Below are 25,457 nucleotides of genomic sequence, written 5' to 3' on the forward strand. Positions count from 1 at the left end.
TTTGATGAAGCTATATGAACTAAACTTTCTATTAATTGTAATTTCTGAATTCTACAGCAGTTAGAGCAGTTTCATTCATACTGAGTCAGATAGCATTTATTAAGTATTTAATTTGTGCTAAGATTAGAGATAAGAAGTCCCTTTCCTCAACAAATATTCTAACTTGGGAAACAACATGCATATGTAAAAAAAGGGTGTAAATAATACATGCAAAATTAATACAAGGGCTTATGGAAGGGAAGGAACTAGCATCTTAGTGGATCAAAAAAGTCAGTGTAGAAAATGTATCTTGAGATTTAAGGAAACCAGGGATCCCAAAAAGTGAAGTTGAGGAGGGAGTGCATTTCCTATATCAGGGGAAGCCAAATACAAAGGCATGGAGATGGGAGATGGAATGTCCTATGTATAGAAAAGTTGGCTTAAGAGGAAAGACGGATTGTAGAAGGAGAGCATGTTTAAAGACTGGAAAGCTAAGAAAGGGCCAGGTTGTGAAGGGCACTAAATGCAAAGCAGAAGAGTTCATATTTAATTGTAGAGAAAATAGGAAGCACCTGGAGTTTGCTGGATGAGTGACATTATCAGGTTTTTTGTTTAGGGAAATTATTTTGTTGACTGTGTGACAAATGGTTTGGAGACAGGAGATACCTGAAGCAGAGACCACGTTAGGGTCTGTTGCAATAATCCAGTTGAAAAGTAATGAGGGGTGAAAAGATGGAAGCATGTTAGGACCTAGAGAACTCAAGATCTTCCACAAACAACCTGGCAAAGATTAAAACTAAAGCAAATAATTGAAAAACTCTTCCATTGAGATCTGCCAGCATCCTGAAGAACCTTTAATAGAGATAAGCTAAGGTAGTTGGAAGGCAAAGTGTGACACAATTCTAGTCCACATCCAGAGCAGCCATAGAATACACAGAAAGGGAAAGATCTTAAGGGTAGTCAACTCAGGGAGGTCTCAGAGTCCCCTTCAAGAAAAAAAGGGCTCAAATAGCATCCAGGTATGCTATAGTTGATCTAGGAAGCCTAGAACAGCACAAGACAAGGAGAACAATAGGAGCCAATATTTGCTACCAAAATTGGGGCTGAGCAGGTCCTATAGAAACCATTTTTGAAGAGGAGAGCAGGGTGTGACCAAAATATAAGGACCTAATAAAAAAAAGTGAGGCAGGAAATATCAGGAAGCAGAAGAACATGCCAGAGACAATGAAGGGGAATACCCTGGAAAGAGAGAAACCTAAAAAGCAAATCCAGAAGAAGAGAGAAACTGTACCATAAATACAAATAGAGCTAGAAAGAGAAAGATCATTGTTCTGGCCAGAAGGATTAAAAAAGTACCTGGAAGAAATTAAAGAGATATATATGTTCAGGGAGAAAAAAGAATGACAAGGAGTTTTACCATCTTTTTTTTTTTTTAAATATATTTGTACATTTGAGTCCTTTTTGGTGCTGAATGCTTCAGGGTATAGGTCTAAATCACTGTCAAATGCTATGCACAGTTTAACAATTTTTTTTTTAAACCCTTACCTTCTGTCTTGAGCTCCAAGGCAGAAGAGTGGTAAGGGTAGGCAATGGGGATCAAGTGACTTGCCCAGGGTCACATAGCTGGGAAGTGTCTGAGGCCAGACTTGAACCTAGGACCTCCCCTCTCTAGCCCTAGCTCTCAATCCACTGAGCTACCCAGCTGCCCCTGAGATTTACTATCTTAAAACAGATGTACTTATGATCTGAATGCCCTGAAAATAGGAACAACTAAACAAAGTCAAAAGATTTAACAAAAAGAAGACAATATAAGGATTTTATTATGAAAAGCAACTGACTATGAAAAAAGATTGAAGGAAAATAATCTAAGAATTAAAGGACTACTTGAAATTAAGACCAAAAAACTCTAAATAGACGTACTTGGGTAGAGTATTGTAAGAAATCATAAATGAAAATAGCCCACATTTCTAGAGTCACAGCATCACTACCTAAAAGTAATTTCACAATGAAAATTCTCAAAAATTATATAGCCCAAATCCAGAGATCCCAGGTTGAATGTAGGGGAGGGATACTAATAGCAAATCCCCACTTTCTACCCATAACCTTCAAAAAAAGAATTCAAGTAAGGAACCATAGTAAGGATCACTCCAGAATGAGCAACTACCACTACAAAGGAAAGTAGAGTTCGTGATATGAAATTCCTTTTTTAAAAAACCCTTTCTTAGGGGCAGCTGGGTAGCACAGTGGATTGAGAGCCAGGCCTAGAGACAGGAGGTCCTGGGTTCAAATATGGCCTCAGACACTTCCCAGCTGTTACTTAACCCCCATTGTCTAGCACTTACTCCTCTTTTGTCTTGGAACCAAAACACAATATTGATTCCTAGTAGGAAGGTAAGAGTTTAAAAAACAAACAACAACAAAAACCCCACCCTTTCTTTCTGTGTTTGTATCATTTCTAAGACAAAAGAGTGACAAGGGCATTGCATTCAAAGTTAAGTGACTTGCCCAGGACTACATAGCCAGATTTGAACCCAGCTCCTCCTGGTGCTTTATCCACTGTCCTATCTAGCTGCCCTTGCAATATGAAATTCTAAAGGGCAAAATAGAAAACATAATAAAAAAATCTATCCAACATTAATAAGTACAATCCTATAAGGGGGAAAAATTTTTAATGAAAAAGGGAATTTATAAACATTCTTGATTAAAAGACCAGAATTGAAGTAAAATACTTTGAAATAAAAACTCTAACCAAGAGAAATATAGAAATGTACTAACATTGTAATCAGTTGAAAGGCAGTATATATGAATAAAGTTTTTACATGTTAGCATGAGAAAAAGAAGTGTGTCTCCTTAGTACTCCAATATCTTCAGGTATCAGAGAAAGGTAAAAAAGACAAATAACTTCGGGGTGTTTTTTTTTTTTTTTCCATTTTGGTAGTCTCAAGGAGAAAATTACATATAGGGTTCTTTACTGGAAAAGAAAGGAGAAAGGGTAGTAAAATCACTGTCTCACATTGTAGGGATGCATGAGATTAAAAGTATTCAAACGTGGAGGTGGCAGTCCATGATTAAGTATCTCATAAACTTCACATTTATCTGAACTGCACACATAGATACAGAAGAGCAGTTTGGGCTAGATAAAAAGTGTTAAGTGACTTTTACAGGGTCACACAGGTAGGAAATATCTGAGGCCACATTTAAATCTAGTCCTTCTAATGTCAGGTCTGTGCTTTATCTACTATGCTTTTTCCCTGGCCTTGATGAACTCACTCCTAAAATGGAGGATTATAGAATAGATTTAAAGGCAGAATCCAGTAATGTGTAGTTAACCAGAAACACATTTGAGATATGAAAATTCTCATAGCCTTAAAATAAGGGACTAGAGTAGAATCTCTTATGCTTCATTAAGCCAAAAACAATGAGAATCAACTATAATTTCAGATAAGACTATGGTAATTGTAGACATAAAAAAGAGATAAAAGAAAAGTTCATCTTACTAGTAGGATGAGAATTTCAGGAAGTCATTGAGTTTGGATTAAGCTTAACAATGAGTACTAGCAGTTGACTAGTACTCTTAATAGTTGATTCAGAGTAACAGAGTAATAGAAGGCTGTAAAAAGTGAAAAATGAGGCTTTGTTTTAGTCTTTTGGGCACTATCTGCAGTCTTGATGTGACAAAGTAATGTCAACTCATGTCATTTTTTAAACCTAGAAACACACAACATAGTGAAAACTCTATCAAACTGTGTGTTTCATATTTTGCTGACAAAAAACTAATACAGGATAATTCAAAATAGTAAATAAATAGCTCAAGAAACTGTAACCAACAATAAGATGTAAGTAAAATAAAAATTGAGATGTCCTATTATATATGGAATTTCAGTATGCAATCATAAGATTAAAAGAGATCCTATGTGATCCCCTTTTCTAAGGTGGCCACTAAGGCAGAAGATAGTGAATAAATTGCTTGCTATGTAGTTAAAGTGCTGTATAGTTATTTCTTTAATCTGTTTACTAGCCATTTGACCTCAGGTAAGCCACTTCTGCTTTGAGCCTCAAGTTTCTTCATCTGTAAATTGAAGATGATGAACTATCTGTTCTTTAAAGGTTCTTATAACTCTAAATCTGTGATCTCTTTGCCTTAAACAATATAATAATTTATCAGTGTTGAATTTTCAAAAGCTTCTAGAGATGAAGTTCTTATAATTGTAAAGAATTATAAAATTATAAAAAATAAAATAAAAAATGTTCTATCTTCACCATTTCTTTTGTTAGCTTGCCCTTTTCCATAGAGATTCACTCCCAAGAAAAACAAATTAAATTAGCATTTGTTTTCCTTGTTGTCATATATATCCTTATATAAACAGGCAATTAGGGGTACCCAGAATTAATCTCATATAAAGTCTTCGATGATGTACTTTAGTGGGGCATGGTATGGTGAAAATAGCACTAACTCTGAAGTCAAAAGAGCCTAGATTAAAATTTCTCTTCTCTGATGCTTAAAAATTGTGTCATCTTGTAGAAATCATCTGATTTCCTTGGGCTCTAGTTTCCTTAACTACAAAATTAAAGATTTGGACTGGATGGGCTCTGAGTGTACAGATGAAGGAAAACTGGTAATTAACTTTTTAATCTTTCACATTTTATTATATACATTATAACACTGTTATGAGAAACAGTAGATAGGTTTCACCATACTTCCCAAAAAGTTCATGACAGAAAACAAACAAAAAACAAAAACAAAGGATAAGAATCTCTGTGCTATATAGTTATTCCTTTAAAACTATTATTGTTCTTGTAGTCTTCTTCAGACTAAATTCAAGTACTTATTAAGCAACTTACATACAAAGCTCATGGGTCCCTATGAAGAGATAAAATAAAATAAATTTCCTCAATGAGTTTACTTTCTACATTTACAAAGATAAATAAATATAAGATAATCCAACTCCCTCTCACCTCTGTGGTAAGGATTTTAAGGGGAACTGAGGAGTGAATGAATTCCAGGAATGAGGGTCAGTCTATACAAAACCATGAAGAAAGAAAATGGAACACAAAGTTTTGGGAACAGGCAAAAGGTCAGTTTGACCAGAACAGAATATATTTGAAAGGGAATATTGATGGGAAATAAATCTAGAAAAGTAGGTTGTAAATAGACCATGAACAACTTTAAAAGTAAAGTTGAGAAATTGGTTTTATTAACAAGACACTGAAGATTCTTGAACCAATGAGGGCATGGTCAGACCCTCACTTGAGAATATTATTTTAGCAGGTGTGTGAAAGATAGAGGTCAGTTATTTAACTGTTGCAGTGGTTCATGCAAAAGTTAAAGAGGTTCTGCATGGAGACATAGGAGATGTTTAGAGCAGATGTTCCAAAGGTAGAACTGACAAGACTTGTCAGTAGATTGGATATTAAGGTTAAGGAGAGTGGTGTGTCAAGAATGTTTCGGGTTATAAATTTGTGTTACTGGAAGGATGGTGTTGCCCTCAATAAGAAAAGGGAAGTTTGAATGACAGTAAATTTGGAAAGGATAATGTTTCATTTTAGATGTTATGAGTTAAAGTTGTTACTGGGAGTTTTATAGGTGGGTAACACGTTTCCTCATTAGTCTTTTGGTATCGTGGTTGGTCATTCTACTAGTCAGAATTTCTAATTCTTTCAGAGTTATTTGTCTTTAACTTATGTTTTCGTTGTATAAATTGTTCTCCTGGTTCTCTTTCTTTACTCTGAATCCATTCTTATGTTTTTCAAGTTTCCCTGGAAATCACCCTCCAAATCATTTCTTATAACACAATTGCATTCTGTCACATTTATATACAATGATTTGCTTACTCCATTCCCTAATTTATGGACATTTCCTATCTTATTCCTATTCTTGTCACCTTGGAAAATGCTGGAAACATTTTTATGCCTCCTTATTTAGAATTTATTTGGGGTAGAATTAATTTCTCCCTTCATCTACATTTGCTCTAATTCCCCTTTTCCATTTTTTGTATCCTATTAAATGTAATGTATTTCTGTATCCACCTCAGAGGGTATATTTGTGTGTGTGTATGTATCTATCTGTCTCTTTGTCTTTCCTCTTTTGGCCAGTTCTGATGAGAGTGAGGGTCAAATGCCAGCTTTGACATTTTTACAAACCAGCTTTCTCCTCCTTGTTTGTTGGAGGGACTTCTGCTTGAGTACCCAGATTATGAGATATTTTTTCCTAGCCTTCTTTTCCCTTTCAATGTATTTCTCTTCCCTCTCTTTCCATTCTTAAGATCATCAAATCCTAACAGAATCACTCCAGGCCTTTTGTCTAATTAGACTCCTTCTATGGCTCTTCATGAAGGCTAAGTAACCTTATAAGGAGGTTTGGGGTGCATTTTTCGGGGGAGGAAGTAGTTCAGAAATTAGCAGGATTAATAAGTAAGATTGAAGACAAACATAATATTTTACATTTTATTCTATAGCAAAATGCCCTATTCCATTTTGGAAACTTGACAGGTTGATGCTTTCCATTTATGAATTAGCCCAGAGCCTTAGTAGTGATTATCTAGTAAAGGAGAAAGATGCTGTTTTCTTCCATTTTATATTTTGCTTGCAAATTACAAACAGAATTAGTTGACACAAAGAAGTTTTGAGGAACAACAAATTTTTAACCATACATTTTTTTTTAAAACCCTTACCTTCCGTCTTGGAGCCAATACTGTGTATTGGCAGAAGAGTGGTAAGGGTAGGCCATGGGGGTCAAGTGACTTGCCCAGGGTCACACAGCTGGGAAGTGTCTGAGGTCAGATTTGAACCTAGGACCTCCCGTCTCTAGGTCTGGCTCTCAAACCACTGAGCTACTCAGCTGCCCTGCCGCCATACACTTTTATCTTGCTATTTAGTATATAAATGTTATGTAGCATCCAGTTCTTATCCATTATTCATATGGACCTCATGCTGTCAGCATTCACTGCCTTTTTTTAATGGCAGACTAGGGCCAAAGACCATGACTGGCATGTTACCCTATCTCAGTGCTCTTGGAGTAACCCTAAGAAGTTCTAAAGTAGTTAGTACTATAACTTATGAGTCCCAATCAGTGTATTTCTTCTCTTTGATTATCAGTTAATATCAATTAGTTAATGAAACTTACAGTTTAGAAAGAAGTATTTACTTAGGTTAGTAAGAACAGTTGTCACAAAATATCAACCCTGCCCCAAATATATCTGACACACTATTCAGAAGTACTTAGAAAATTTAGAGGAAAACAAACCTAAACTTAGAAAACCCATATCACACAGAGTTAACACATAGCTTCTGGTTGACGACAGTCCTTTTCTTCCCTTTGTGGAGCTGCTTAAAGTTTCTCTTAACATAGTGTATCTTCTCTGTTGGGGTTTTTTGAACATCTTAAAGCTACCTTGTTTTAGTGTGTCTAGATTTCCTTTGGCTCTCAATATAGTCATTGGACCCTGTTGCAGAGATTCTGCTTAATACTCAGATGCTGATGAGAAGTCCAAAATCTCAGACTCTCTAAAGTTCACAAGATCTTCTGGTCAAAGGTGAGGAGAAGAGAAGAGAAGAAGAAGGTCAAGGCCAGGATTCTTTTCTCCCCCTCATTCTCAGTCATTCTCCCAGAAGTTTGTCAAGGAGCTTCCTCTCTACTTGTGGAAACTTAATTCCCTGGGTTTTGAAGTGCATTATTTTATTTATGTCCATTTTCATATGTACTATTTTATAAAAGATGCACAAGGTATGACTAAATTTCGTTAGCCAATGTGAACATACTTTCTCTGTGATTTCATTTCACTTCATCTAATGGCTATGAAGGACTTTAAAATTTTTCCAAGGATTTTTCAAGCTTAGTTGGAAACATATGATTGATATCTAGATATTATTTACAGTGAGGTCATATCTCTGCTCACTTACTCTTAACTAAGACATCAAAGTATAGCATCTTGTCACTTTAGGAGAGGTGGAATAATTTATGGACTCAGTTGACCCCTATCCTTAAATACATAAAATATATGGTGTATATTCAGTCATTCTACCATCAGGATGAAGGATTAGACATTTTCTTTGATCCTTATGACCTCTCAAGCTTTTCTATAGTAGAAATTATGTAGAGGAAATGAAACTATGTCAGCTGTCTCAATGATCTAGAACACCAAATTAGTTCACTGGGTTTTTTAATCATTTGGCTATTTCATTATTTTCTTTCTCTTTCCTTACTACACTAATAGGAAAAAGAGAGTAATCCCTACAAATGTATTCACTCGGCAATTTCTTCACCACTTGCTAACAAATAAAGAGACAAGGCTTCACAAACCAGCCGTGGCTTTCAACTGAACACAATGCTTACCCCTTCCTTTTCTCAGTGCCAGGAAAAACCAAAAGGCAGAAACTCATTTGTACTGTGGCAGTACCAAGGCAGCATTCTTTTTATTCACTGTAAGATTTTATGCTTTTCTCCAATTACATGTAAAAACAATTTTTAACATTTGTTTTCTGATATTTTTACATCCAAATTCTCTCCCCATCTCCTCCCTGCCCCCCACTCAAGATGACAATAATCTGATATTAGTTATATATGTTAATATATGTCATTCTTTTTTTTTAAGAAAAGTTTTTTTGCTAATTACATATAAAAACAGTTTCCAATATTTTATTTTGTTTAAACCCAATATTGTGTATTGATTCCTAGGCAGTAGGAATTAAGTGACTTACCCAGGGTGACACAGCTAGGAAGTGTCTCAGGTCAGATTTGAACCTAGGATCTCCTGTCTCTAGGCCTGGCTCTCAATCCACCAAGCCACCAAATGTTGTAGTTTCCAACATTTTAAAAAGAATTTTGAATCTCAAATTTTCTCCCCCATCTCTTACCTCCGCTGAGATGGTAAGAAACCTCATATAGATATTACATGATTGTGAAACATTTTTCCATATTAATCCTTTTGTAGAAGGACACTTAAACAAAAAAACATTTTTAAAGTGAAAAAAATTTACTTTGGTCTGTATTCAGACTCCATCAATTTTTTTCTTAGGAAGCAGATGATATTTTTTTGTCATAAGTCCTTTGAGATTGTTTGGGATCATTGTATTACTGAGGATAGCCAAGTTATTCACATTTGTTCATTACAGAGTATTCCTGTCACTTTATAGGATGTTCTCCTGGTTCTGTAAAACAGCATTCTTTTTTTGAAGTATTTTATTTTATTTTATTTTATTTTATTTTATTTTAAAACCTTTTACCTTCCATCTTAGAATCAATACTGTGTATTGGTTTAAAGGCAGAAGAGTGGTGAGGGCTAGGCAGTGGGGATTAAGTGACTTGTCCAGAGTGACACAGCTAGGAAATGTCTGAGCCCAGATTTGAACTTTGGCCTGGCTGTAAATCTACTGAGCTATCCAGATGCCCCCTAAAGCAACATTCTTAATGCAACACTGCTTGGTCAGAGAGCTGAGAAACATTGGGAAGTGGTACAGGGCAGTTGGGCCATGTGGGCGCTCCACTAAACCTAATGGAAAGAACCCAATATTCATAATGAGACCAGTCCTATTCCTGTAAAAGACACTTAGGGTGGAGACTGAGTCTGATGAAATGTGAATTGCCCAACTTGGAAGGAGGCTTTGATTTCCAGTACCCAGGAGAAGTACCATCAATAGGTAAGGAATCAAAAAGTGAGCAATGGGGTATAATAAGGAAAAAAGACAAAAATTGTCAAAGATCTCAGGAGGCAGAAAACTCTTTTAAAGACTTTGATCATAGACAGATTAACTGACAGGGAGAGTATTAAAATAGAAGGAAATATGACTTCAATAAGCTAAAAGAGTACAGAAATTAATATTACAAGACATGAAAACGAATCAACACATGATGAGGCAGAGGATCTAATGAATTCCCATGTTATCGTGGAACTATAGCAGGATGTTTCTGAATGGTTTAAAAGAGAAAATAAGAATTCTGAAAGCAGAATGGTTTTCACAGCAGAAATAATTAACAGAATAGAAAAACATAATTCACAGTATCAAGTCTCTAAAGAAACAGAGTAAATAATTGATTGAGAATACAAATACATAGATGTGGAAGATAATCTGGAAGAAGAAAAAGCAAAAATCAATTAAATTAAAAGAAAACATGATGTCCCTAGAAGCAGAAACTACTGATCTTGAAAATAGGATGCATAGAAACAACTTAAGAATTGTAGATCTCCCATAAGAGTACAAGTTGAAAAGACCTGAACATTATAATACAATAAAATTACCCAAAACTTTTGAACACAGCAGACATAATGCCAATCAGTCAAATGAGAATATTTGTGAAATTCTTGGCACTCTGCTTGGCATATAGTAGCTACATAATAAATGCTTCTCCCCACCCATACCAATTAAAAGAATATACAGATCTCCTCTAGAAAAATAAAATATCTGCTTTGCAAACTCCAAGATAGGTAAATGGTTAAACATAAGAATTCCACTGACAAACAAAAAATTAGCCAAGTAACAAGGAGAAAGAATTTCAAACCTAATAATAAAGTTATGAAGGAATACAAATATAAAGGAAAAATATATAGGAATATAACGGAAAGGAAATTCAAGTAATAAGATTATTTTGTAAACATTGGAAATCACAGAAAAAAGGGAATTGAATACAGTGGCACCTTGACACACGAGTTTAATTCGTTCCATGGCTCATAACTCAATTTGCTGATGGGTCATATCAAATTTCCGCATTTAAATGAATGGAAATACAATTAATCTGTTCTGGCCCAAAAAAACCACACACATTTTTTGTTTCATATGCTTTTAAATATGAAAATGTACTTTATAAATAACATATAAATATATTTATAGATAATAAGAAAAATGTAAAGAAATAAACTTGCTTATGAAATGTTATTTATCTTCAAGGTCAGGCAAAGATGCTGGCGGAGAAGGTTTTCATTTCATGCACTATTGCTTAATACAACTTACTTTCTACACACGTAATGCTACATTTAAGTGCAAAATTAACCTTACACATTACTTATGATATGTAACTTTATTGATTAACTTAATTGCTATTTTTTTACCTTACTTACCAATCATTTTCTTCATTTAATTTTGACTGTTTTGTCATTTTCCCTCAATTTCACTTAAGAGGCCATTTCAACAAAAACCTTTCCATGGAAGTTTCTTTCTTCCTCCCTTTCAGAATGTTTTGAAAATGTGTGAAACAAGTGTCGTTACACAGCTCCAATGTACAATCCTTTGCAGCTTTTTATGTGTGTATCTTTTCGATAAACTGTTTAATTTTTCCCCAAATCTTCAACATTTCCTTAATCTCACTTGTACTGATTATCTCATCCACCTTGGGCTCCTCTCCACTAATTTCCTGCAAAACCTCCATATGCTGCTGCTGCTGCTGTAACTCCTTTAATTCCTCCATCATCAGGACCCATTGTTAAAAGTTAAGAAATTTGCCCAAAAAACTGATAATAAAGACAAAAATTAAAGAAAAAAGCAAAAAAACAGTTCAATACAGATGCTCATATGGCCAGATAAAAACTGAACTAAATGAGACAGCCTCATGTAACTTGTGAAACCAAACATTCTGTAGGCTATCTAGTGGAGGGTGGCAGAATCTCATGATTCAAATATCTGCTTGTGACTTAAAGCAAAAAATCCTGATCATGACTGCTCATATCTCAAATTGCTCATGGCTTAAGGTAATTGTGTATCAAGGTATCACTGTATGTTCTCAACAGCAAAGAATATAAGAAAGGTAAGGAAATATAGTCACCAAATACAACAAAAAATAAAATAGCAGACTTTTAAGAGATTTTTTCTAAAACTACAGAAAATGACTAGGATGAAAGCAAAGACAAATTGAAGAGATGATTGCCAAATAGCCTTGAAATATTATGGAGTAAACTTCACAATACCTCACCTATAAGTAAAATATTTTTCTATGGGTCTAAACCATAGAAGGGAAGGGGCACATAAAAGAGGAGAAGGAAAGATGAGATATATCCTAATCAATTGAAACCCTAACAGTAAAGGAAAACAGGAAAATAATTCCTATAGTTTTTCAGGAAGAAGAAAACTTTTAGAAGAATGAATGGGGAGGCAAAAGAAAGGATTAAAACAAGGCAAAAAGTATATATTTTGTTTCAATGGTGAGAGAATACTCTGATCAACATTCTCATAAAGAGATGATCTATTAAGAGAGATGGAAGCCTTACAGAGGATATAATTTTCAGAAACTCGGTGCTTAGAGAGGCTATTCATTCGTCCTCTGGAGAAAGAGAATTAGATGTCCTGGGAGCAGCTAATGCACAGAAGAATGAGAGGGTATAGACCTAGGGGGGAGATGACATGACAAATTGGGTTGGGTGATTGTGGAGGGGGCAAAGATGAAGAGAAAACCCAAAATAGCTACCTTAGAAACATTAATTCCATGAGAAATATTGAGAATTAAAGTAATAATAAGAACTATGAGTCAAAGACTAAAATTCTATATAGACAGGAAGCAATAAAACATACTGAACAAAATGAAGGAAAGATTCTTTTAGGAAAAATTGCAGAAAATATAACCATAAAAGCTAAAATGGTTTAAAAAGCAGGAGAAAAAAGATTTTACTTAACTGAGAGGGGAAAAAAGAAGAAAGAATTAAATAACTAGATAAAGCAAGAAAATGAATAATCAAAATTACATAATTGGAGAAAGGGGTAAAAAATGAAGAGGAGAGACCTTAGGGGTGAGGAGAAAAAGAGATAATGGTAATTAGGTTGTTTTAAAGTAAATTATGCCTAAACAACTATTGAGAAAAGGTATTATATTTGTAGAGAAAGTGTGGAAAATATAATTTGGAAATACACAAAATGTTTTCCCCTCTTCTCTCTGTGTTGGCATGTATACATATATGTATGTAGATGTACATAAATACATGTGTATGACAAAATATAAACCATGTTCTTATAACTCAAATGTGAAATTCATCAAATTAATAAAAATAGAAAATAGTGACAAATCACATATAAAAACAAAACTTCAAAACCCTCACTTACTCTCCTGTTCTATCTGATAATATAATCACTATCTACCTGTCTACCCAAGTTATCAATGATCAGTAAGCTAGGAAGGCCTTATTCTGTTTCTCTGTCTCCAATCAGAGAGAGTGCTAGCAATACACCCTCTCCCCAGGAAAGCCAGAGACCCAAAAACCCTTTTCAATTGTCTCCAACTCACTCCCCCCCAGCCATACCCTTCTAACTGTCACTAACTGACAAGAGGCACGGCAGGGGGTCACCAACTGTTAACCTGCACAGCAGGGGAGTCTCTTTCTTACTAAAAAAATCTTATTACTCCTTTTTCTCTTAAATATAAAAAGTAGAAATTAATAAAAACTATCTTAACATATCCCCCCTGAGATCCCTTGGGAGACCAGTCTTCCCAATGGATCTTTAAAATAAAACCTATTCTTATTATGCTTTACAGAAATAAGAACCTAAAGATATTAATTCAAATAGACCTTACAATTACTATACACATGAAAAGTTAAACAAGAACCTTCTATACACATTATATACCTCTAAAAACAAACAAGAACCTTATCAATACATTATTTACATCTAATATTTACCTTATATACACATTTAATACATCTAAAATATATATGTCTGACATTATACATTTAATATATCCCCTATGAGGAGGATCTTGATCAACAGTTATAACACTTTACCATTTACTTATCATTTAGTTATTTTTAACTTTTTACTATAAAAGTATATTAGATACTTAGAAATCCTGAAAATCAAGGTATTAATAAAATTGAAAGTAAAAAAAATTTAAGGAATGGATAGAGTTGGTTATATGAAAAAATAAAGTAAATAAACTATTGGTTAGCTTGATTTAAAAAGAAAGAAGAAAACCAAATTAACAGTATCAATAATGAAAAGGCAAAAATCATAACTATGAAGAAGAAATTAAAGCATTTGTTGAAAGTTATTTTGCTCAAGTATGTGCCAATAAATGACAATCTAAGGGAAATAGATGAATACTTACAAAAATATAAACTACTAGATTAACAAAAGAAGAAATATAATACTTGACCCCATCACAGAAAAAGAAATTGAAAAAAAAGCATCAAAGAACTCCCTAATAAAAAGCTCCAAGGGACAGTTTATTCACAAGTGACTTCTACTAAACATTCAAAAATACAACTAACTCCTATACTATATAAACTATTTGGGGGGAAAAAAGAGAAGAGGAAGTCCTTCCAAACTTTTTTTTTTAAGTCCTTTCATTCCATCTTGGAATCAATACTGTGTAAGGTCTGAGTAGCTCACCACTGGCTGAGAACTTTAAGCTCCCAGCCAATGGCTGCACCCCCCCCCCCCGACTCCCCCAAAGAATGTTCAGAGGCCCCTGACTTCCAGTCCAACCCTGTCTGCCCAGGAGAGAACTTCCTGCCTGTCTCTCTGTTACCCAGCCATCTGGGAGTGCCAAACTGTAAAGGAAGATTACCAGTAGTTCGAAGGCAGAAGAGTGGTAAGGGCTAGGCCAGTGATGGCAAACCTATGACACGTGTCAGCAATGACATGCTTAGCCATTTTCAATGACACATGGCCACTTGCGGCTGCAAACAGAGAAGTATGGGGCCACATGCCAAGGATAAAACATTTGCTGTAGTGTAGTGTAGAAACTCCGTGCACTATAGATGACAATTCTACCTATATTAATTTACCTATTTTGGTTTATTAAATACAGTTATGTATTACAATTATACATTTTTGTTAAACTATAAATATTACAAAATTATGGTTTTTTTCTCGAAGTGACACACCACCCAAGTTAGCTCATTTTGTTGGCAAATTTTGACACACCAAGCTCAAAAGATTGCCCATCACTGGACTAGGCAATGGAGGGCAAGTGACTTGCTCAGTCACACAGCTAGGAAGTGTCTGAGGTCAGATTTGAACCCAGGACCTCCTTTCTCTAGACCTGGCTCTCAATCCCCAGGTGCCCCCCAAACTCTTTTTATGACACAAATTGTACTGATACCTAAAACAGAGAAAGAAAACCATAGACCAATCTCCCTAATGAATATTGGTGCAAAAATGTAAATAAAATAATATTTAAGAGATTACAACATTATATCACTGGAATCATACACCATGAACAGATGGGTTTTATAACAGGAATGCAGGGATAATTCAGTATAAGGAAAGCTATCAGCATAATTGACCATATCAACAACCAACAGAAACCACATGATTATTTCAATATATTCCTTATAAAACCATTAGAAAACATTGGAATAAATACATCTTCCTTAAAGTGATAATAAATGGCATCTATCTAAAGCCAATAGTAAGCATTATCTGTGATAAAGAGAAACTAAAACTCTTTCCAGTAAGATCAAGGGTAAAGAAAAAAATGCCCATTATTATTACCACTGTTATTTAATATTGTACTTGGAATGCTAGTTATAGCAACAAGATCAGAAAAAGAAATTGAAGAAATTAGAATAGACAATGAAGAAATGAAGGTATCACTCTTTACAGATGATATGATTGTATACCTAAAGATTCCTAGAGAACTAACCAAAAAACTAAAAGAAAAAATTAACAATTTCAAAATTGCATGATACAAAATAAACTTACTTAAATCATTAGCATTCCTATTTAACACCATGAAAATCCAATAGCAAGAGTTAGAAAAGGAAATTCCATTCAAAATAACTTTAGACAATATAAAATACCTGGAAGTACACCTACCAAAATAAACCTAATAACTATAGGAACACAATTACAGAACACTCCACACAAAGTCAGACCTAAACAGTTGGAAGAATATTAATTGCTCATGGATAGGCTGAGCCAATATAGTGAGAATGACAATCCTACCTATGTTAATTTACTTATTCAGTGTCATACCAATCAGACTACCCAAAAATTATTTCATAGAACTAGGAAAAAAAACCCCAAGGTTCATTAGAAGAACAAAAGGCCAAGAATATCAAGAAAATTAATGGAAAAAATATGAAAGAAGGAGGCCTTGCTGCATCAGATCTCAAACTATACTATAAAGTGGTAATCATCAAAGTAATCTGATACTGGGTTAGAAATAGAGTACTGGATCAGTGGAGTAGATTAGGGAATCAACAGGTAGCTATTGTTATCTGTATCAGCTTAGGATTTGAAAAACCCAGAGATTTAAACTTTGGGGGAAAAAACTCACTATTTGACAAAAACTGCTGGGGAAAGCTGAAAGCAGCATGGCAAAGCCTGGGCATGGACTAACATCTCCACCATATACCAGGATAAAGTCAAAATGGATACTTGATCTAGAATAAAGGGTGACATCATAAATAAATTAGGGGAATATGGAAATATTTACCTGTCAGACCTAAGGATATGAAAAGAGTCTATGACCAAGCAAGACATAGAAAACATTATTGAAATGGATATTTTTTATTACATTAAATGGTTTTTGTATAAAACAAAACCAGTACAACCAAGATTAGAAGGGGAACAACAAATTTTTGGGGGAAATTTTTATAGCAAATGTCTGACAAAAACCTCATTTCTCAAAGTTTAAACTGAGTCAAGTTTATAAGAATACAAAGCAATACAAAGTCATCAAAGGATATTAACAGGCAGTTCTCAGGAAGAAATTAAAATTCTCTATAATTATATGAAAAATACTCCAAATCTAAATAGATCAGAGAAATGCAAATTAAAATAGCTCTGAAGTACTGCCTCATACTTATAAGATTGACTAACATGAACAAAAAGGAAAATGATAAATATTGGAGGAGGTGTGGAGAAATTGGGACACTAACACACTTATGGACTGATATAACCATTCTGGAGAGCAATATGGAAACAGATTCAAAGGGCAAACTGTGCCTACCCTTTGAACCAGCAATACACTATTTTGTCTGTATCCCAAAAATATCAGAGATGAGGGAAAACATCCTTTCTGTACCAAAACATTTTTAGCAGCTCTTTTTGTAACATCAAAAAGTTAGAAACTGCGGGGTTGTCCATCCCTTGGGGAACAAGTTGTGGCATGTGATTATAATGGAATACTATTAAACCATAAGAAATGATGAATTGGATGAGTTAAAAAATGGAAAGACTTATATTAATTGATGCAAATCGAAGTGAGCAGAACCAAAAGAACAATGTGTACAGTAACAAAAGTACTATTTGATTATCAACTGTGGAGGACTAAACCATTATCAATAAAGCAAGTCTCCAAGATAATCACAAGTGATTCATGATGAAAATGCTATCCATAGACTAAGAAGGAATTATTGGAATCTGAGGTAGATCAATGCATGTCATCTTCCACTTTATTTCCTTCATTGTACATGTCATATGCCTCCTATTTTGACATGCACAATATGGAAATATTCATTGCATGAAAGTACTGCTGTAAATTATATCAGACTGTTTACTGCCTAGAAAGTGGGTTGGGGTTAAGGGAAGGGAGGAGGGGGAAATCCACATCCTAAAATGTCAGAAAACAATTGTCAAAAATTGCTTCTACATGTAACAGAATAAGTAAATAAATGTTTTAAAAATATAATATTCCATACAAAATCCTAAGTAGATATGTGACTTTAAAGTTAAAGATCATATTATTAAAAATTAGAAGATTGTATATATCTCTCACAGCTATGGGTAGAAGGTATGTACTTAACCAAACAAGGGGACAGAGCCAATTATAGGAGGTAAAGTAGATAACTTTTGATTTTATGTAAGTGAAAAGCTTTTGCACAAACAAAATTAATATGCCCAGGATAAAAAAGGAAGTGGTTAAATAATTTTAAAAGTTTTTGTATCAAATTCTTGATATCTAGCATATGTTAATATAGCCATATGTAAAACCAGAAGCCATTCCTGAATTGATTAAAGGTCAAAGGATATGAATAAACAGTTCTCATAAGAGTTGCAAACTATTAGTAATCATATAAAAGAATGTTCCACATCACAAATAATAAAAGAAATAAAAATGCAAACAATCATGAAATTTCACTTTACCTCATTCAAACTGGAAAAATGACAAATGCCAATGATCAACAATGGAGAGGTTAGGTAAAATAGTCACACTAATGTATTCTTGCTTTATGAGTCAGTAAAACCATTTTGAAATGCAATTTGGAATTACCCAAATATACTTTCAGCCTTTTTTTGATATATTTTTCAAATATGGTGATTTTTCTTTTTTTTTTTTGTCTTTAAAAATTCTTTTTTTATGGGATGGATAAGAAGAGTAGGGAAATATAATAGAGAAAATTATAGTGATTTAAAAAATCAAGACATCAATAAAAACTTATTTCAAAAGATAAATTGCATAGTGCCTAGTTTCTGATCTTTGAAACCCCTCAAGTCTTTAGTGAAGTTAGAATTCCATATGCTCAGAAAATTAATTGATAATTAATGAATTATCCTATATTTCCATTTTACTTCTCTCTAGAATAATCTTATCAAATATCAACCTCGAGTTTGGGATTTTCTCAAGAGAAGCTGTCTTGATCTATATAGGAATTGTAAGATTTCCCTTTTCCTGCCCCTATGAATCTTCCCTTGTCTACACTCCCATCTATGGCCACATTTTTAGTAGCATTAAAGAAAAGGAAACAAACGATAGGGAAGTATAAAACATTAGGAATTGCTTTTAAGTCTTCTTCTTCCTCCCCTTTTCCAAGCTTTTCCCTTGACCTTTTCCAACCATAAAAATCCATTACAGAAAAAAGAAAGAAAATCTTATTATTTCTCACTACCTTACACTTTGTCTTGCTCTCCCTGAGCAGCAGAAGCGAGTACTGTATACTGTGGTGGCTCTGCTTTTGCTGTTGGGACTGTACAATTCATTTACATATGAATATACATGCATGCACATATATGTATATACACACATATGTATAACTGCTATACTCTAGTCACAGTAGTTTAAAAATCTCATAATTCATGCCCTCAAAGAGCATGCATTCTCCTGGGTGTTATTGTCAAAAAGTAGATATTCTTGGGAACCAAACTTAACATTCTAAATATATAGTGCTATAACACAGTTTGGAAACATTTTTACTTAAATAGTTTGGTTTTTGTTTGGTTGGGTTTTTTTTTTTCCAAAAAGGTCTAGGAACTTGACCTCACCACTTAATGAAAATTGTGAACTTTTACAATATCATCTTTCTACAGCGTCCCATAATCTCCATTTGTTGGGGCCACCGAGACTCACGCCTGCTTATGGCATCTGGACCTGCCCTGTATGTGGTTCGTGTAGAACACCGGGTCTCTAGTCTTCAACTCTTATGCCAGCAGGCTATTGCCAGCTCCATTAGGGATGACAAGGACATCAGCAAGTTAACCCTGCCACCAAGGCTGTGCTCATACCTCACTACTGCCTTCATTCCAACAATAAAGGTAAGAAAAACTAACACTTCACTCCTCCTGACATATATACTTTGCTGACTCCTCCCCCACCCGCCCCCAAATAGGAGGCCTAATAATAAGCAGGAACAGCTGATGCCATGAAGAAAGCAAATAACCTCCTCATGCTGGCTAAAAAGCAAATTGAAGTAGTAAACAGGGAGCAAAGGTATGATAGCAAAATCTTATTGCATTTGCCTACTTACTACATTTAACAGAAGTAGTCATCTTTATTTCTAATGAAGTAGCTAGGTAGCACAGTGGATAAATTGCTGACCTTGGAATTAAGAAAAATCTGTGTTCAAATACTGCTTCACACATGCACTTACTGTCTGTGCCCCTAGGAAAGTTATTTAACTCTCTGTGCCATAAATTCCTCATCTTTAAAATGAAGATAGTAAGTGCAGCTTCCATTCAGGGTTGTTGAAGATTGAATGGTGAAGTAGAAAGTATAAGTAGTATCCTTATAGAGGAGGAAACTGAAAACCTAAGTAAGGACATAACATGAAAGGACTGAACTAGAAAGTATAAGAACTAAAACTCTTTAAATTGCAAGGACAATCCCCAATTCCAGAAGAACTATGATGAAACATGCTTCCCACCTCCTTTCAGAGGGATAATACACTTAAAATGAAGACAGACATGCATGGCCAATGTGGAAACTTGTTTTGTTTGACTATGCTTGATTTGTTACAAGGATTTTATTTTTCCTTATTTATGAGTGTGAGGAAAAAGGAAAGGATTTAAACTCCTGATTAAAAGTCTAGTGCCCTTTCTTCCTTCATCATGTTGCTTCTTCTAGGTCATTTGTCCAAGTTAATATTCATAACTTAGCTGCCATTATCTTGTTACCTACCATTCATTTTTCTCAAAGAAATTGAAATGAACCCTGAAAGTGTTAAGTTATGTTGCAAAGTAGTACTCTATAGACTTTCAAATCTGGTTTTTATCTTTTCCCATTCAGCACACTTGATGCTTATCTCCTAGTCAGTACATAAACCTTAGCATCAGTATTTTTTTGTCAAAAATGAAGGAATGGCAGTCAATATTGTTTGTCAACAATGAAAAGAGGAATTTCCGTTTAAAAAGAAACTATTTTGATTTTAGTTTTATTTCTGTTATCTCATTAAAGTAATACCTGTTCTTATTTACGTTCACTTTTAGCCCCCTATCCCAGACCCCAACAACATGAGAGACTTTGTCAGCTACCCAACTGCCGGTAATGAAAGACTCCACTGTACGATGAAACGTACAGAAGATGATCCAGAAGTGGGGGGCCCTTGTTATACTCTCTACTTAGAATATCTTGGTGGATTAGTACCCATCCTGAAAGGGCGTCGTATTAGCAAGCTTCGACCAGAATTTGTCATCATGGATCCAAAAACAGATGGCAAAACAGGTGAGACACTTTTTATTTACAGGAAATGCTATTCTAATATAGAGCCATAGGAGATTACTTTGTTCAGAACCATATTAAAAATAAAAGTATTTATGAAAATTAAGCTTTTGTTGTATAAAGATAAAAAATAATCCTTAAAGCTAGAGCATGTTCCTTTCCCAGGTCTATGAATCTAAACTTTTTTTTTTATAGCACTAAAATGTATTGCATGGTCTCTGACCAAAATTTCTTTGGATATGCTTTCAGAAAATTAGAATTTGATACATACCTTCTTTACATCAGGTTTACATTTTTGGATTCCCCTGGAGTATATTTTAATTATTATAAGTATTGTCCCTATTCAACATTGCCTTTGATAGCATTTATAAAAACTATTCTACTCGAATTATTTCCAAGATTTGACCAGAATGAGTTAATACTGTTTTCTTTGTAAATTTGACTTTAAGATTCTTTGGACAGTATAATTTTGAAACTCTCAATTGGAGACCTAATTGGAGAATATTAATTTTTAAACTTAGTATCAATATGTAAATCCCTCAGCTCTGCTAATTTTATTCAAATTTAGGTAGTAGACTTTTGTCTTAAGATTTTTTTAAAAAGTAGGGGCTAAGGATTGATGTTAGATGCCTAGTGGCTTTTGCAGTTGCATGAATTTTTTGATTAAGCAAGACAACAGTACAGTGGATGTACAGTCAAAAAACTAGCAATGTTATTTTGTATTTGAAATTAAAAATCAGGTTTCAGTTCAGATAATTAGCTATCTTCTGAAATTAGAACCTGGAAGTTGTCATTTAGCATTATTTGTTTATATAGAAAGCTTCTTTAGAATGTGAATATAATTCTGGCTTTCTGAAATATAAAATCTTATATCAGCATAAAAAGGGAAAGTATTTCCTTCCTATATGTTTGGCCATTACTTCTTGGTCTCTCTTGCTTGATTAATATCCATATCTCATGTAAGTTTAGCATCTTCTCTCTCAATCTTCTTCTTTGTGATCTTATCAGCTTGTGTGTGTGTGTGTGTGTGGAGAGAGAGAGAGAGAGAGAGAGAGAGAGAGATTCAACTTAACTTAAAAAAAACAAACAACCCTTACCTCCTTCCATCTTAGAAACAATACTGTGTATTGGTTCTAAGGCAGAAGAATGGTAAGGGCTAGGCAGTGGGGAGTAAGTGACTTGCCCAGGGTCATACAGATGGGAAGAATTTGAGGCTAGATTTGAACCCAGGACCTTCCATCTCTAGGCCTCACTCTCAATCCACTGAGCCACCTAGCTACCCTCAAATTTCCTTTCTAGATAACTTAACTCCCCCCTTTCCCCAGATCTGTATATCTAGCCCTAGTCTTTCTTCCAGGATTCAGTGCCACATCACTGCCTGTTTTGGTACAGAAAGGATGTTTTCCCTCATCTCTGATCTTTTTGGGATACAGACCAAATAGTGTATTGCTGGTTCAAAGGGTAGGCACAGTTTGCCCTTTGAATCTGTTTCCATATTGCTCTCCAGAATGGTTATATCAGTTCATAAGTGTGTTAGTGTCCCAATTTCTCCCACACCTCCTCCAATATTTATCATTTTCCTTTTTGTTTCTAAAAGATCATTGAAACTCAGTGTGTCTAAATAGAACATATTATCTTCCCTGCCCTCCCCACCCCCAAAAATACTAGGAGTTCCCTACACTAATGGAATTGTAGGTCCAATCAATAAAAATGTCTTTTGAGTATAATTATTATTCATTAGGGAACTGTGGGGTTTTTTTTCTTTTGAAGAGTCTATTCAGATGAATAGGGCTAGATATGAGAGAACTTGGGGTGGCAATATGAGAGAACTCAGAAAGAAGGGGAAGTGGGCTTGGGAGCTAGAAGGCCTAAGCCCAAGGCCCATATCTATCCCTTATCGGTTATGGGACTGAACAAATAACTTAACCTCTGAGTTTGTTTTCTCCTGTGTAAAGTGGAGAATAATACCAAAAAGCCATGCTCTCTTCTTGGCTCCTTCATTTCATTTTTCTTCAATTTCTGCTCAAATACTTCCAGATTTGTCCTCCTCATATTCCATCTCTGACTAAATTCTGAAGTCTTCCTAAAGGCTTTCACAGTTCCTTTCCCTTCTTCAGTCACTTCCTTTTTCTTCTTGTTCCTTCTCCCATGGAAGTTGGAGTGTGTATGTAAGACTCAAAAAAATTCATAAATTAAATTTTTGCATTTTGTCTGCTAAAACTATTCAAAACTTAAAACAGTTGGTTTCATACCTCATGGGTTCTGATTCAACAATGAATTAGATGTGAGCAGTGAAATAATTTTCAAAAGTTGGTTAGCAAATTATTGACACTTGTTTTGATTTTTAGGGAGAGGTAAAGCTGAGCTAAACAGGGGTTATTTCATAGGTCCTGGATCTCAGAAACTACCTTTTCCTCTGCTTTTTATCAATTCTTTTGAGCTAAGGAGAAAGGCTTAAAATTCAGATGTTCCAATAAGCCTATCAATAATTTGCATGAGTATGAATTACTTTAATCGTATTTTTTTTTGTTTTCCTTTTAAGGCTGATCTGAGATAATGGCAATCTTGTTGCTGGGGAGTAGTGGATATGACAAACTGAGTGAGCTGCAAAAAATGAAGTGGATATCTTTAGACTATGTTAGAGATGTGACATAGGAAAAGGTTCAAAAGACAACCTAAAAACTCTAATTTTGCTTAGGGCTTCTTCCATTGAAAAACATCTTGCCCACCAGCATTGCCTCATTAGTGTTTTATTTAGACCAAAGATATGACAAGATGATTTGGAATTGTCTTAGATAGAGTAACCTTAGAGGAACTGAAACTTCTGCTGCACAGGTATATTCAAGCATTCCAAATAAATATCCCCTTATAATTAGAACAGTTTCAAATCATAAAGGTTGGTCCTACTGCCATCCTGGCTTCATTTTCAGCAAGTAGTTTCATTGTTCTTTTCATAATTAACTATGTTATAAATAAGTACATCCTCACCTCCTTGAGAATCCCTGAATTTTACCTTTTTTTTCTTAACATCCCTAACATGCTTGAGACCTACTCAAACCTCCACAATATTTAACAAGAGAGCAAACTCTCTGGGATAAGCCTTGAAGGTTCCATTGGTCCTAGAATTAGCCTAAATTCCAGGGAAATAGCTGACAACTAGATGTGAATCCAGTTGGATATCTGCTAGACTCTTGAGACACAATAGACTGTTCAGCCATTTAGCCATACTATTTTGTGCACTCTACAAGGTATTAAATTAAAGTTATCCCCAATCCCCAAAGAATATGCTCTTCTCTATATCCACTTTAGTAAGTGGAAGGACTTAGCTTATGATAAAGGATAATCCAATGGCTATTAATAAATGGTTATTGAATAGAGTGGGATCATAACAATACCATAATATTACTTAAGTTTGGTGGGGTGTTCTATCTTCTCAGATGAAATCTATGGAAACAGTTTGATTTCTACCATGATTGACAGCTGTAACTGTTCTGACTCCAGTGATATTGAGCTGAGTGATGATTGGGCTGCCAAGAAATCTCCCAAAATCTCTAGGGCTAGCAAATCACCTAAACTCCCCAGGTAATCTCACCTTTTTGTAAGATTTTATTTTCTTGTAGAAATGTTTCTGTCTGCACATTCGTATATATTCAAACATTGTTATTTGTAATTGTCACAACATTTAAAGCAGAGTTGGGCAAGACCTGGGGTGGGAAAAGATGTTATAAGATCTTTCATCAGAAAGATTCTACCTAGAAAAATTAGAGCTTTGCCCCCTCCCCCTTCTTGTGTAGAAAAGACACTCAGAAAACCTATCTAGCCCTTGAAATTCTTCTCCATGAATATAGAAATGCTCTTCTCATTTTTTCTATCTCAAACTGGAAACACAGATAAGGCATAATTTGTCCAATGTCTTGGAGAATGTTTAGATTAAATGCCTATAACCCTCTAATTGAAAGAAATATATTAAAAAGAAAAACTTTTGGTGTCTGCTGGCTCCCTCAAGAGTTGTCTTTAAGACTGACAAAGCTTTGTAGTAATGAGTACAATTAGTGGAAAGACCAGCGGAGTGGGAGTCAAGAGACCCAGGTTTTAGTTCCAACTCTGCTATTAACTAGCTGTGTGATTGTGAACAGCAAGTTTTTTACTTTCACTGGGTCTTAGTTTACTTTTTTGTTCAAAAGGGAGGGTTTGAAGTAGGTGTTCATAAAAATCCCTTCCTTTTCTAAAATGCTCTGACAAGACTTTATACTTCTGAAAGCCCAGAGGGAATAATAAGGAACACTCTGAACTCACCCAAATTCACTTCCAAATAACTAAAAAATGAATTCACATGAGGAAAGAGTTAATACAGTGGAAGGGAAAATGGGGATGTGAATGGCAGGCAATGTTTGAACTTTATTTTCATTGCAATTAACTCAACGAGTGTGGAATTAGCACACTCAGTTGGATATAGAACTCTTACAGTGAAGTAGAAAGAGAGGGGGAAATAGAGAAAGAAGTAGTGATAGGAATGAAAGCCATTTGGGGGAGGCAGTGGTCAGAAGCAAAACATTTATGAGCAGGGAAAGGCTGAAAGGAGAGGGGGGATAAATAGCAGAAAAATTAGATGGAGGGAAATATATAGTAATCATAACTGTGTATGTCAATGGGATGAACTCACTCATAAAACAGAAGGAGA

At 34.7% G+C, this 25,457-nt stretch overlaps 1 protein-coding gene across 1 annotated transcript in view; it reads left to right on the forward strand.

The window, feature by feature from the left end:
* The window catches only part of TULP4 (TUB like protein 4), a 213,715-nt gene that overhangs the window by 171,338 nt on the left and 16,920 nt on the right, over positions 1-25,457 (forward strand). The window contains exons 8-10 of the mRNA XM_044671783.1: positions 19,150-19,374; positions 20,545-20,779; positions 24,214-24,358. Of these exons, the coding sequence (XP_044527718.1) occupies positions 19,150-19,374; positions 20,545-20,779; positions 24,214-24,358 (605 nt within the window). The remainder of the gene's footprint in view (positions 1-19,149; positions 19,375-20,544; positions 20,780-24,213; positions 24,359-25,457) is intronic.

This window comes from Gracilinanus agilis, chromosome 4, assembly GCF_016433145.1.
Source record: "Gracilinanus agilis isolate LMUSP501 chromosome 4, AgileGrace, whole genome shotgun sequence".
In the NCBI taxonomy this organism is placed as follows: Eukaryota; Metazoa; Chordata; class Mammalia; order Didelphimorphia; family Didelphidae; genus Gracilinanus; species Gracilinanus agilis.